We start from the raw sequence: 13,133 nt of genomic DNA, 5'->3' as shown, positions 1-13,133 counted from the left end.
CAATTTTTGGCGCTGAAATGAGTTTCATTTTTGTGTGGGAAGAGAGAGAGGAACGGAGAGAGAGAGTGAGTTAGTTTTTCAAATCTATTTTCCAATCTGAGCGCAAAAACTGTAGTGTATGAAGGTTTGTGGTCTAGTGTTCCTTTATGAAATCTGCCAATTGCAAGTCTTCTTCTTTTCAGGTACACGACACTTCTGTCTACCATCCCAGGGTCCCACGGGCCCACACCTCCCACACCCTCAGAGTTGGCACACTCAATGTTGGCACATTGAAAGGTAGGTCTGGTGAGATTGTCGAGCTGCTTGAACGGAGATGTGTGGATTTGTGCTGCATCCAAGAAGTAAGGTGGAGAGGAGGTTCCGCTAGGTTCCTCAAAGGCAAAGAATTCAGGTACAAGATTTTCTGGGCAGGGAACACTGACGGGGTCAGGGGCGTGGGTATACTTCTTGCAGAGAAATGGGTTGATAAGGTAGTCAAGGTAGTCAGAGCATGTGACAGAATACTTAAGATTAGATTAGTGCTTTATCATAGGTCAGCAACCATTATCTCGGCATATGCCCCTCACCCGGGGCTACCAGAAGGACAGAAAGACCGATTCTATGACACCCTATTACAGACTACCTCGTTGACAAATGACAGTGACCTTCTCTTCATAGCAGGTGACTTCAATGGACATGTTGGACGTCACGTCGGGGGCTTCCATAGCATACACGGGGGCTACGGTTTTGGTTCTCGCAATGAGGAGGGAACCAGGCTGCTGGAGTTCTGTGATGCAAATGACCTTATGACTTGCAATACCAACTTCAGGAAATTCACCTCTCACCTAGTCACCTACCGTTCTGGCAGACACACCAGCCAGATCGACTACATCCTCACCAGAAAGACGGAAAGAGGGCTGCTTATAAATGCCAAAACTTTTCCAGGCGAGGAATGTACTCCTCAACATAGATTAGTAGTTAGCGACTTCAGGATCAGGGCCAAATGGCTGCCCAGAAGACCAGCTGGGAGGAGAAGAGTCTGAAAACTTAAAGATCCTGTAAATGGACAGAGATTTAGAGAAGTCCTGCTCGAAGCTTTCGACGAAGTAGAAGGGGATATAGCATCACATAATGTGTAAGCCAAATGGAGGTTTCTACGGGACAATCTGCTGAGAGCCACTGACGAGATCTGTGGATGGAGCAAAGTCCCATCTCATCCCAGGGTAACGTGGTGGTGGACAATGTTGTAGACAGAGCTATTAGAGACAAGCGACAGGCCTGGAAGGACTGGAGGAATGGCGGTTGTAGGGAATTGTATCAGACTGCGAAAAGAGAAGCTAGGAGACAGGTATATTTAGCCAGAGGGGAAGCAGATAAGAAAAAATTTGCCAATGTTCTGCACCGTGAGGACCAAAAACTTGAGGTGTTTCGTGTTGCAAGACAGTGTGTGAGAGAGAATCGTGATGTGGTAGGAGAGAAATGTGTTCGCATGGATGATGGTTCACTTGCGCTAAATGAGGATGCAAAGAGAGAGGTTTGGAGATGCCACTATGAAAGGTTGCTCAACAAAGAGAATCAATGAGATAAAGAGAGTCTGCCGAATGTCAACGCAACAGAGGGACCAGCTATCCGAGTTGACAGTTCCATGGTAGTTAAGGCAATTAGAAGCATGAAGACAAGGAAAGCCCCAGGCCCATCAGGAATTACTGCAGAGATGCTAAAAATATCTCGCAGTGTCGGCCAAAGCCTAGTCACCTGTATAGTTAACCAGGTGATACACGAAGGAGTCATACCCAATGACTGGTGTAGTAGCATAACAGTCAACTGCTACAAAGGTAAAGGTGACGCCCTACATACAAGTAATTACAGAGGTATCAAGCTGTTGGATCAGGTGATGAAGGTTACGGAAAGGGTCATAGCCCAACTGATTAGAGAGAGAGTCAACCTGGACGAGATGCAGTTTGGTTTCGTGCCAGGGAAAAGCACCACCGATGCCATGTTTCTGGTGAGACAGCTGCAGGAGAAATACCTAGCCAAAGATAAAACTCTGTACCTGGCTTTCATTGACTTGGAGAAAGCCTTTGACAGGGTCTCCCGTTCCCTTATCTGGTGGTCAATGAGGAAACTAGGGATAGATGAATGGTTAGTGAGAGCTGTGTGTGCCATGTACAGGGACGCTGTTAGTAAGGTGAGGGTTGGCAACGAGTACAGTGAAGAATTCCGAGTGGAGGTTGGGGTCCACCAAGGTTCAGTCCTCAGCCCCCTCCTATTTATCACAGTCGTCCAGGCAATAACAGAGGAATTCAAGACAGGATGCCCCTGGGAGCTCCTCTATGCTGATGACCTTGCTCTAATTGCTGAATCATTATCAGAACTCGAGGAGAAGTTTCAGGTGTGGAAGCAAGGATTAGAATCGAAGGGCCTTAGAGTCAATCTAGCTAAAACCAAAGTCCTAATAAGTAGGAAGGTAGACAAATCTCAAACGCCTTCAGGTAGATGGCCCTGCTCGATCTGTAGAAAAGGCATAGGTAGAAACTCTATAAGATGCACCAAGTGTAAGCTATGGACACATAAGAGGTGCAGCAATGTCAAAGGAAGGCTAACTAGGAATATAGTTTTTGTATGTGACAGATGCTCTGGTGCAATAAACACTGAAAATGCGCAGAGACCGTCTTCCGCCACATTCCAGGGAGAAAAACTAGAAATAGTTGATAGTTTCCGTTACCTAGGTGATCAAGTCAGTAGTGGGGGTGGGCGTGCTGAAAGTGTTACTGCTAGTGTAAGAATAGCCTGGGCAAAGTTCAGAGAGCTCTTACCTCTGCTGGTGACAAAAGGCCTCTCGCTCAGAGTAAATTGCAGACTGTATGACGCATGTGCACGAACAGCCATGCTACATGGCAGTGAAACATGGGCTGTGACTGCTGAGGATATGCGTAAGCTCGCAAGAAATGAAGCCAGTATGCTCCGATAGATGTGTAATGTCAGTGTTCATACCCGACAGAGTGTAAGTACCTTGAGAGAAAAGAAGCATTAGATGTGGTGTGCAAGAGAAACGTCTATGCTGGTATGGACACGTGGTAAGAATGGATGAAGATAGTTGTGTGAAAAAGTGCCACACCCTAGCGGTTGAGGGAACCTGTGGTAGAGGTAGACCCAGGAAAACCTGGGACAAGGTGGTGAAACACATGGAAGTATGCTGTGCGTGAGAAGCCCCGGCAGGACAAGTGAGGCCATAACCCGTGGTCCCTACCTGGGACGTAGTCAGTCCACCTGTGCATACCTTCCTTCTTGGGACACATAACTCTACTTGTGAAGACCTGTTGAGGCAAGTGAAAATCAAAATTAAAATCAAAATCGATGCACATCAATGGAATTTGTAGTTTGTGGTACCAGTGCTGGTGGCACATAAGAGAACCATCTGTACGTGGCCGTAGCCAGCACCGCATCGACTGGCCTCCGTGCGGGTGGCACGTAACAAACACCATTCGATCATGGCCGTGTCAGCCTCGCCTGGCCTCCGTGCCGGTGGCATGTAAAAAGCACCATCCGAGCGTGGCCGTTCGCCAGCCTCGTCTGGCACCTGTGTCGGTGGCACATAAAAAGCACCCACTACACTCACGGAGTGGTTGGCGTTAGGAAGGGCATCCAGCTGTAGAAACACCGCCAGACCTGACTGGCCTGGTGCAACCTTCGGGCTTCCCAGACCCCAGTTGAACCGTCCAACCCATGCTAGCATGGAAAGCGAACGTTAAACGATGATGATGATGATGATGTATTATATCCAGTGATTTTAAGAGGTAGGGAAAAGATATTTTTGTTTTAATATTATACTTTTCTTTTTCATGAAAATCATGCAGGTGAAAAGATCAATAGGGGTGGGGTGAAATTTCCAAGGCTTTCACCTCACCCCACCCTATTTTCCAGACCCCCAAAAAAGGATTTTGTAGCATATTAGGAGGTAACCAGAATTCATTCAATGAAAAAAAAATTTCCAATGATTCCGGGATATGGAGAGGGGCTCCGGTTTCCCACCCCACCTTCTTTTTCCAAACAAAAATAAGGGATTTGCAGCATATTAGGAGCTCAGGGTACTTGATTCCATGCAAAAAATCCAAGTTTTTTTTCTTAGTGAAAATTGTGCAGGTGAAAGGATCAAAATATACCTATTTTATTACCTTCTGTGCTTTTATATATATGTATGTACTAGCAGAGATACTCAACATTGCCCAAAATTAGACTTTTCTTTTATATTTTCTCTAATGAACTAGAATACTTATGATACAAATTTCATCAAAACTGGAGATTAAGAATTTTAATGAGGGTTCTTTCCCTCTTTACACACCCTAAGAAAAATTCTAATCATGACATATTTATCCCACACTAATCATCTTTATGCTCAGATTCCGAAATCCAAATCTTATAAAACCCATTGAAAGGATTTTACTCCTGAAAAATGGAGCATGTGGAGCTCTAAAATGTGGGAGTTAAGGCCCCTATTAGGGGTAGGGTCTAAAAGTCAAGAATGGAAAAAATGTTGTTAAATTTGTAGATTAACACTCGCACAATTTTCACTAAGAAAAAAATATCGTTTTTTTGCATGGAATCAACTACTCTGGCCTCAAAACCCTTTTTGTGGTCCATGAAACGGAGTGGGGTGTGGTGGAAGACTCGCAAATTGTACCCATTTATATTGCGTAAATTGTTACTCACCTCTTTGTTTCTTTGTTGTTAAATAAATGGATTGTCAACAAAATACTTTTTTACTCAGCGTAAAATAAAAACAAAACTCTTTCGCACCTAAAGTAATGTCTGTGAGAGAGAGAGGGGGGAGAAAGATGAACGATTTAAAATAAATAAATATATTGTAATTGTTGTGTGAGAAAGTATATATATACTATGATTATAAAATATAGTGTGCCTTTCAAAAACAAAAAGAAAACATTTTACATTTTATTTTTTATGAACGTAGTCCCTTACTCTCTCTCTCTCCCTCTCTCACTTTGTCTTTCCCGTGAAGCTCTCTGCCTCCTTCTTCCACTTTTCTTTATCTTATTTTTTTTTGTTAGACGCTGTCAAAAAAGCAATGACTCTCTCTCTCCCTCTCTCACTTTGTCTTTCCAGTGAAATTCTCTACCTCCTTCTACCACTTTTCTTTATCTTTTTTTTTTGTTAGACGCCATCAAAAAGCAATGGCTGATATTTGTTATGGTTAAAAGCTATGGTTGAAAATGGTTGAAAATAGATTTTTACCCTATCCGCGGGTGCCTCGGGGGGGAAAAAAATAAGTTGACAAAACCCAGATAGGGTATTGACAAATGTCCTCCAAAATTTGAGCGACATGCATGCTAGTTTGTGGATGTGCATAAATTACAATCACGTACACACACACATCCTCCCTTTTATAGGTATGATATATATATGCACATATACATACATGTATGTGTGTGTGTATTATATAGAAAGATAGATTGGTAGATAAAATTGAGTGGGCAAACAAAAGTACAAGACACTACCTAGAAGAATCCTTTGTTGAATGAATGAACCCCATTGCTTTTTTTAAAATTTTAATAAGCCTGGTACTTATTCTATTGGTCTTTTCTTGTCAAAGTAGTAAGTTATAGCAATGTAAACAAAGCAACACCAGCTGTCAAGCAATGGTGAGGAAGAAACAGAGACACAGAAACACATATACTTACATACATACATGTATATACATCATCATCATCATCGTTTAACGTCCGCTTTCCATGCTAGCATGGGTTGGATGGTTCAACTGGGGTCTGTGAAGCCAGAAGGCTGCATCAGGCCTAGTCTGATCTGGCAGTGTTTCTAAGGCTGGATGCCCTTTCTAACGCCAACCATTCCGAGAGTGTAGTGGGTGCTTTTTACATGCCACCCGCACAGGTGCCAGACGGAGCTGGCAGACGGCCACGGACGGATGATGCTTTATGGATTAATTTCAGTTTCTGTCTACCAAATCCACTCACAAGGCTTTGGTTGGTCTGAGGCTATAGCAGAAGACACATGCCAAGTTACCATACAGTGAAACTGAACCCAGGATCATGTGCTTTGGAACCAAGTTTCTTACCATACAGCCACACCTGCGCCTCTATATATATATATATATATATATGTGTGTGTGTATATGTATATATGTATGTATATGTGTATATATATATATATATATATATATATATATATGTATAAATATATGTATGCATGTATATATGTGTATATATATGTGTACATATTACATAGACATCTCTATATATACACACATATATAAACATATAAATCTATATATATACATATATAATATAAATAATATATATACCCGTGACACGTAAAAGGGCACCATTTGAGCGTGATCGTTACCAACGTCACTTCACTGGCATCTGTGCCGGTGGTACGTGTAAAAAGGTTTGAGCGAGGTCGTTGCCAGTACCGTCTGACTGGCACGTAAAAAGCACCCACAACACTCTCGGAGTGGTTGGCATTAGGAAGGGTATCAAGCTGTAGAAACTCTGTCAGATCAAGATTGGAGCCTGGTGCAGCTATATAAAAAGTGATAAGAAATGGAGCAATAATAACAGTTAGAAGAAGATCATTGGTGTTTTAAAGTCATTTAATAACGATGAGAGTATGTTATACATCTATACATATACATAAGTGTAGATGTATACACATATATACATAGGTATGTATGTATGTATGAGATAATAGTTTAATAGGTTCAGTATTAATAGTAAAGTATTAAACTGAAAGTATTTCACACTACAATAGGTATATATATATGCACGTATACATACATGTGTGTGTATATATATATATATTATATATATATATATATATATATATATATATATATATATATATATATATATATATATCATCATCATCATCATCATCATCATCATCATTGTTTAACGTCCGTTTTGCGTGCTAGCACGGGTTGGACGGTTCAACCGGGGTCTGGGAAGCCAGGGGCTGCACCAGGCTCCAGTCTGATCTGGCAGTGTTTCTACAGCTGGATGCCCTTCCTAACGCCAACCACTCTGCGAGTGTAGTGGGTGCTATTTACGTGCCACCGGCACAGGTGCCAGGGGAGTCTGGCATCGGCCACGATCAGTTGGTGCTTTTAACGTGCCACTGGCACGGAAGCCAGCCAAGGCAGCGCTGGAAACAGCCATGTTCGGATGGTGCTTTTTATGTGCTACCGGCACAGGTATCACAACTACTATTTCCATTGATATTTATTTCGATGTATATAATATTTATAAATGTATGTATGTAATAGATGAAGAACCACAGTAGATGGCGCCAGCTGCCCATGTAACAGGGCAGTAATTCCAGTGAACTGATACAGAATTGAGGAATACCTTCGTCCTTTCTGGTGTCAATGGTAGGTTAAACTATACACCCAGCAGACTTTACAAAGTATCTGACAAGACGAAAAGCCATATAAAGGCCATGCCAAAGATGGAACCCCTGAGTGAGACATGCATACTGAAAACCACATAAGAGTTACCCAACTAAAGCAGGAAACCCCAAAGAACTGGTGCATATACATGTATATGCACAGACACATATGCACATTCCTCTATGTATATACATACACACAATGAAAGGAGAATGGCTGGGAAAAGTTACCCAAGGATATACATGCTACATGAATCTTTGTGAAGTCAGTGCAAGTATACTTGAGGTAACAAGTCAATATATTTAAAGTAAACCTTAATGATGAGGGTAATCTAAAAGGGAGCAGGAATCCCCAAATAAAACACACGTGTGTGTGTGTGAGTTTACTAGAGTGTGGACAACTCCAGGAATGTTTCAGCCTTATTTGACCTCAGCAGCAGAGTTTCTGACAACTAGCGTTTCTTTTTAATTGAAATGACTGGAAAATATATATATGCACTATTGTATGTATATATATATATATATATATATATATATATATCATGGAAAGAAAATTATTAGATGGGTCATAAGCCAATAAAGAATCCATTGAAGTCGATATATGCTAAAAATGAAGAACCAAAAACATTAGAAGTATGTCTAGGTAGATTCAATGAAATGAGGTAATGATTGAGGGTTGATTTGTACAGAAGATGATGAAATACATGAACTAACCTAGAATGTGGTGGCTGTATGACCCAATTTCGATTTCTACATAAAAATACCTGAAATTATTAAAGCTCTTGGGAGAGGTAGAAATGTCACAACCTCTTCCCCTCCTCCTGGATTTTGCAAGACAAGTTTTCAGTCTTCTTTTAAATAATTTCAGTTATAACTACCTAAGGCTCAGAAATTTATAAATATCAATTGACTGCTATTTTACTTCAAAAATACATCATACCTATGGAAAGAAAAATAAACTAAGACAGAACGAAGAAAGACGGGGAGAGAGAGGGAGAGAGACATATACATATATATATGTTATTGTTTCACTTTTGAAACCAAATACTGAAATAGTGTAAGAGGTGTGAGAGATAAGAGATTGCTCTGGGCTCGAATTACCCTGAGTAAGGCATGTGTAAAATTTGAATGAAATTGGTTGGGTAGTTCTCGAGTTTTAGGGATTCACACTGACAGACACACATTCTCAATTTTATATCTATAGATTCCTCTTAGGTAATGTTTATATTTGATGAAATGTATGGAAGCGTGATGTTATATAAAGTAGTTGACAGGAATTTTATGTTTGTTCTTTAATCAATATATATATATATATATATATATATATATATATAAAGCTGAAGTTGTCTGTGTGTGGCAGGTTTGGTAGCCTTCAACTAACACTATCTCTTCCGAGACCCTGCGGTGCAAGTTGACCAAAATTGACAGTATGATAGAAGAAGGCTTCCTCTTCATTCCGTAGAAGATAAAATTCAAATCAGGCCATGTTAAGACCAAAAATTATTTACATCAAAAAGGTGCATTTTTTCTATGAAAATCCCTATTTTTTATGATGTTTTGACTGCTGTGTCGCCATTTTTCAGTGTATTTCAACCAGAATATTGCTCACTTAAAGAGAATAGCAAGCTACATAATGCAAAATTTTTCCTTTTCAAAAATTCCAATTCTAAAGGGTCGAAACAAACAAACCTATTGCTGGGCAATACTGCTAATATATATATATATGTAAATGTAATATGTGACAATTATGCGGTAGCCATGATAAAACTCTGAGTTTCGGATGCTGAGGTGGAAATCCACGTCGCCATCTCATCTGATATCCAGCCATTGGAAAAATTTTTCCAATGGCTAGATAACTGAAGAGATAGCAGCGTGGATTTCCACCTCAGCATCCGAAACTCAGAGTTTTATCATGGCTACCGAATAATTATTACATATTACATTTACAGATAAATTCCTCTATTTACATAATATCGAGGTCTCTTTCTTTCTTTTGTTGTCTTACCATTTTTATCAATATATATATATATCATCATCATTTAACCCTTTCGTTACTGTATCTATTTTGAGATGCTCTGTGTTTCTTTCAATTACTTTAAATATAACAAAGAATTTAGTAAAATTACTTGGTTATCATTAAGCTAGTGTTAGGAACATAAATTGTGACTAAGGTTTCGTGGAAGATTTTAATTCAAAACTTATGAAAACAAGACATTTGTATTCAAAGCCAGAGCCGGTTTCAGCCGGGCTGGTAATGAAAGGGTTAACGTCCGTTCTCCATGCTAGCATGGGTTGGACGGTTCGACCGGGGATCTGGGAAGCCAGAAGGCTGCACCAGGCTCCAGTTCTGATCTGGCAGTGTTTCTATAGCTGGATGCCCTTTCTAACACCAACCACTCCGAGAGTGTAGTGGGTGCTTTTTACGTGCCACCAGCACAGGTGCCAGGCGAGGCTGGCAATGGCCACGATCGGATTGGTGCTTTTTACATGCCACCGGCATGAAAGCCAGTCAAGGTGGCGCTGGCATCAGCCATGTTCAGATGGTGCTTTTTACGTGCCACCGGCACAGAAGCCAGTCTAGGCAGCGCTGGCATTGGCCACGTTCGGATGGTGCTTTTTACGTGCCACCGGCACAGGGATCACAACTGCAGTTTCCATTGATCTTTGATGTTGGTGTCCTTGACCCAATGGATCTCCTCAAGCACAGGGTCAAAACAGTGTTTCTTCACTTGCCACCTGCACAGGAGTCAGTCCAGCGGCCCTGGCGACTGCCGGGTACCAGTCATAGGATTGGTTCAATTTCGAATTTGACTTCGCTTGCCTCAACAGGTCTTCGTGTGTCCAAAGAAGGAAAGGCATGCATAAGTGGGCTGGTTACATCCCTGGCAAAGGACACGGGATGGACTCACTTGTCCTGCCGGGTCTTCTCACACACAGCATATTTCCAAAGGTCTCGGTCACTAGTCATTGCCTCGGTGAGGCCAAAAGTTCGAAGGTCGTGCTTCACCACCTCGTCCCAGGTTTTCCTGGGTCTACCTCTTCCACAGGTTCCCTCAACTGCTAGGAATTGGCACTTTTTCACACACCTATCTTCATCCATTCTCGCCACATGACCATACCAGCGCAATCATCTCTCTTGCACACCACAGCTGATGCTTCTTAGGTCCAACTTTTTCTCAAGGTACTAACACTCTGTCGAGTATGCACACTGACATTACACATCCATCGGAGCATACTGGCTTCATTCCTCATGAGCTTACGCATGTCCTCAGCAGTCAACTTGGGCGAGTGACTTGACCTGAGATCGTGTGCTGGAACGAAAACAATTGGAGCGTGGAAGGTGTTTATAAGCCATTTAAGAAACACGTCACCGTCTCAAAGCCACGAAGATAGTTTGACAAATTAAATTTAAATGTTGTGAATCTAACGGTTTTGTGTGTTTCTTAAATGGCTTATAAACACCTTCCACGCTGCAATTGTATTATGTGTGTGTGTGTGCGTGTGTGTTTGCACCCCACCACCACTACAATGCTTGACAACCGATGCTGGTGTGTTTACGTCTCCGTAACTTAACGGTTCGGTAAAATAGACCGATAGAATAAGTACTAGGCTTACAAAGAATAAATCCTGGGGTCGATTTTCTGGACTAAATGCGTTGCCCCAGCGTGGCCACAGTCAAATAACTGAAACAAGTAAAAGAGTAAATCATAATCTCCGTATCTGGAACTCGGTACATTATCCTTACCTCTTCTATATATATATAGGCGATGATCGATTGTATGCCTATATATATATATCACCATGACCGACCAGACTATCAGATTTGCTACACATCGCTGGTCACAATGCGCTTCGCATTGTTTTTAGCCTTCAAAGCGAGCAGGCCAACAGAAGAAGGAGTGAGAGTAAGTTGTGGCGAAAGAGTACAGCAGGGATCGCCACCACCCCCTGCCGGAGCCTTGTGGAGCTTTAGGTGTTTTCGCCCAATAAACACTCACAACGAATCGAAACCGCGAGTCAGCGAACCTAACCACTGGGCCATTGCGACTCCACACACACACACACATATATATATATATATATATATATATATATACATATATATATTTATACATATATATAGGCGCAGGAGTGGCTGTGTGGTAAGTAGCTTGCTAACCAACCACATGGTTCCGGGTTCAGTCCCACTACGTGGCATCTTGGGCAAGTGTCTTCTGCTATAGCCCCGGGCTGACCAAAGCCTTGTGAGTGGATTTGGTAGACGGAAACTGAAAGAAGCCTGTCGTATATATGTATATATGTATATAAGTGTGTGTATGTTTGTGTGTCTGTGTTTGTCCCCCTAGCATTGCTTGACAACTGATGCTGGTGTGTTTACGTCCCCGTCACTTAGCGGTTCGGCAAAAGAGGCCGATAGAATAAGTACTGGGCTTACAAAGAATAAGTCCCGGGGTCGATTTGCTCGACTAAAAGGCGGTCGAATGACTGAAACAAGTAAAAGAGAAAAGAGTAATATATATATATATATATATATATATATATATGATATCTACCATATGAACTACTGTGGGAAAAATAAGAAAGATATAGTATACAATTTTTTTTTGCGTGTGTGCAGGGGTTCCACGAGACATGTAATTTAAGAGTTACGCAAGAATAAAAAGGTTGAGAAATATGGATGTACAAATAATGCGCATTATAAAACATCTTTCAAAAAAAAAAGAAAAAGAAAAGCATTTTGTCATAACCTGCGAGTGTTGCTTTTGGCTAAATCCATCTGAGAAGGCACTGGTTCGACAAGGATAGCATTCCAGCCGAGTTGTATCAAATTGAAAGAGTTACTAGAAATAAGACCATCGTTGGCGCCGATGTCAATAACGAGACGACTCTGCTTAAAGTTTGAAGTTTGTATACGGCGATAGATGAACCCAAATTCGCCGGCATTTGACATATCAACACCTAAGAATGTTAACTTTGGCATATCATCTTGCTCGTTTTTCGGGTAAGTAATTAAAAATACCCGTTCGACTGTTTCTTCAAGCAATTTTGAAAGACCTCCATCCTTGCCAGCCTCCAGTAATGATTTTATTGATGGGTTTGTTGATATTTTATCAATAAATCCTCCGTTTGTATTGCTGAAAGACGTCAGAGCTCCTTTGATCATAAAATATGCATAGAATAAAGCACAATTGAATAGTATAAGTTCGGCTACTAAGAAGGTTACGATGAAATATCGAAAAACAACAGAAATCTGACGATACATTCTGTCGCCGGATTAACAGGACACTGATCAAAGTAAATAAACAAACAATCGAGATTGTGAAAGCGAAACGAAATTCTCCCTCTCAATAATAGACCACTCTTCAAGTATGATATTAATTATTCTGCACACTTATTAAAAGTAATTATATATAATTTACAATACATCAATATACAATTTTATTTCAAATAATTTTTATGAGGTAAGCATTGCTATTAATAGTTTTTTTGTGTAGTTGTATAGTAATAATTATTGTATGCTTAAAAATTAGGAATTGAAAGTTTTTTTTTGTGAGCTTCTTTCCGCTTTACTCGCAGACTTGAAGTAATCAACATTGTCGCATAATAAATACAATTGAACAATAATGTACAATTTTATTTTAAATAATTTTTATGAGGTAAGTGTAGCAAGACATAATAAATTAATTTTTTTTACTGTAGCACGAATTAGTTGTTTGGGACAGACGCTAACAGTT

The 13,133-nt window shown here is 40.7% G+C and overlaps 1 protein-coding gene across 1 annotated transcript in view; it reads right to left on the bottom strand.

Moving 5' to 3' along the window:
- Positions 1-12,808, bottom strand: part of LOC115213411 — a 29,887-nt gene extending 17,079 nt beyond the window's left edge. The window contains exon 1 of the mRNA XM_029782363.2: positions 12,147-12,808. Coding sequence (XP_029638223.1) covers positions 12,147-12,661 — 515 coding nt within the window. The 5' untranslated portion in view covers positions 12,662-12,808. The remainder of the gene's footprint in view (positions 1-12,146) is intronic.
- Positions 12,809-13,133: the final 325 nt, after the last annotated feature.

This window comes from Octopus sinensis, linkage group LG6 (genome assembly GCF_006345805.1).
Source record: "Octopus sinensis linkage group LG6, ASM634580v1, whole genome shotgun sequence".
NCBI classification, from domain to species: Eukaryota; Metazoa; Mollusca; class Cephalopoda; order Octopoda; family Octopodidae; genus Octopus; species Octopus sinensis.
This window is presented reverse-complemented; position numbering and strand designations above follow the sequence as displayed.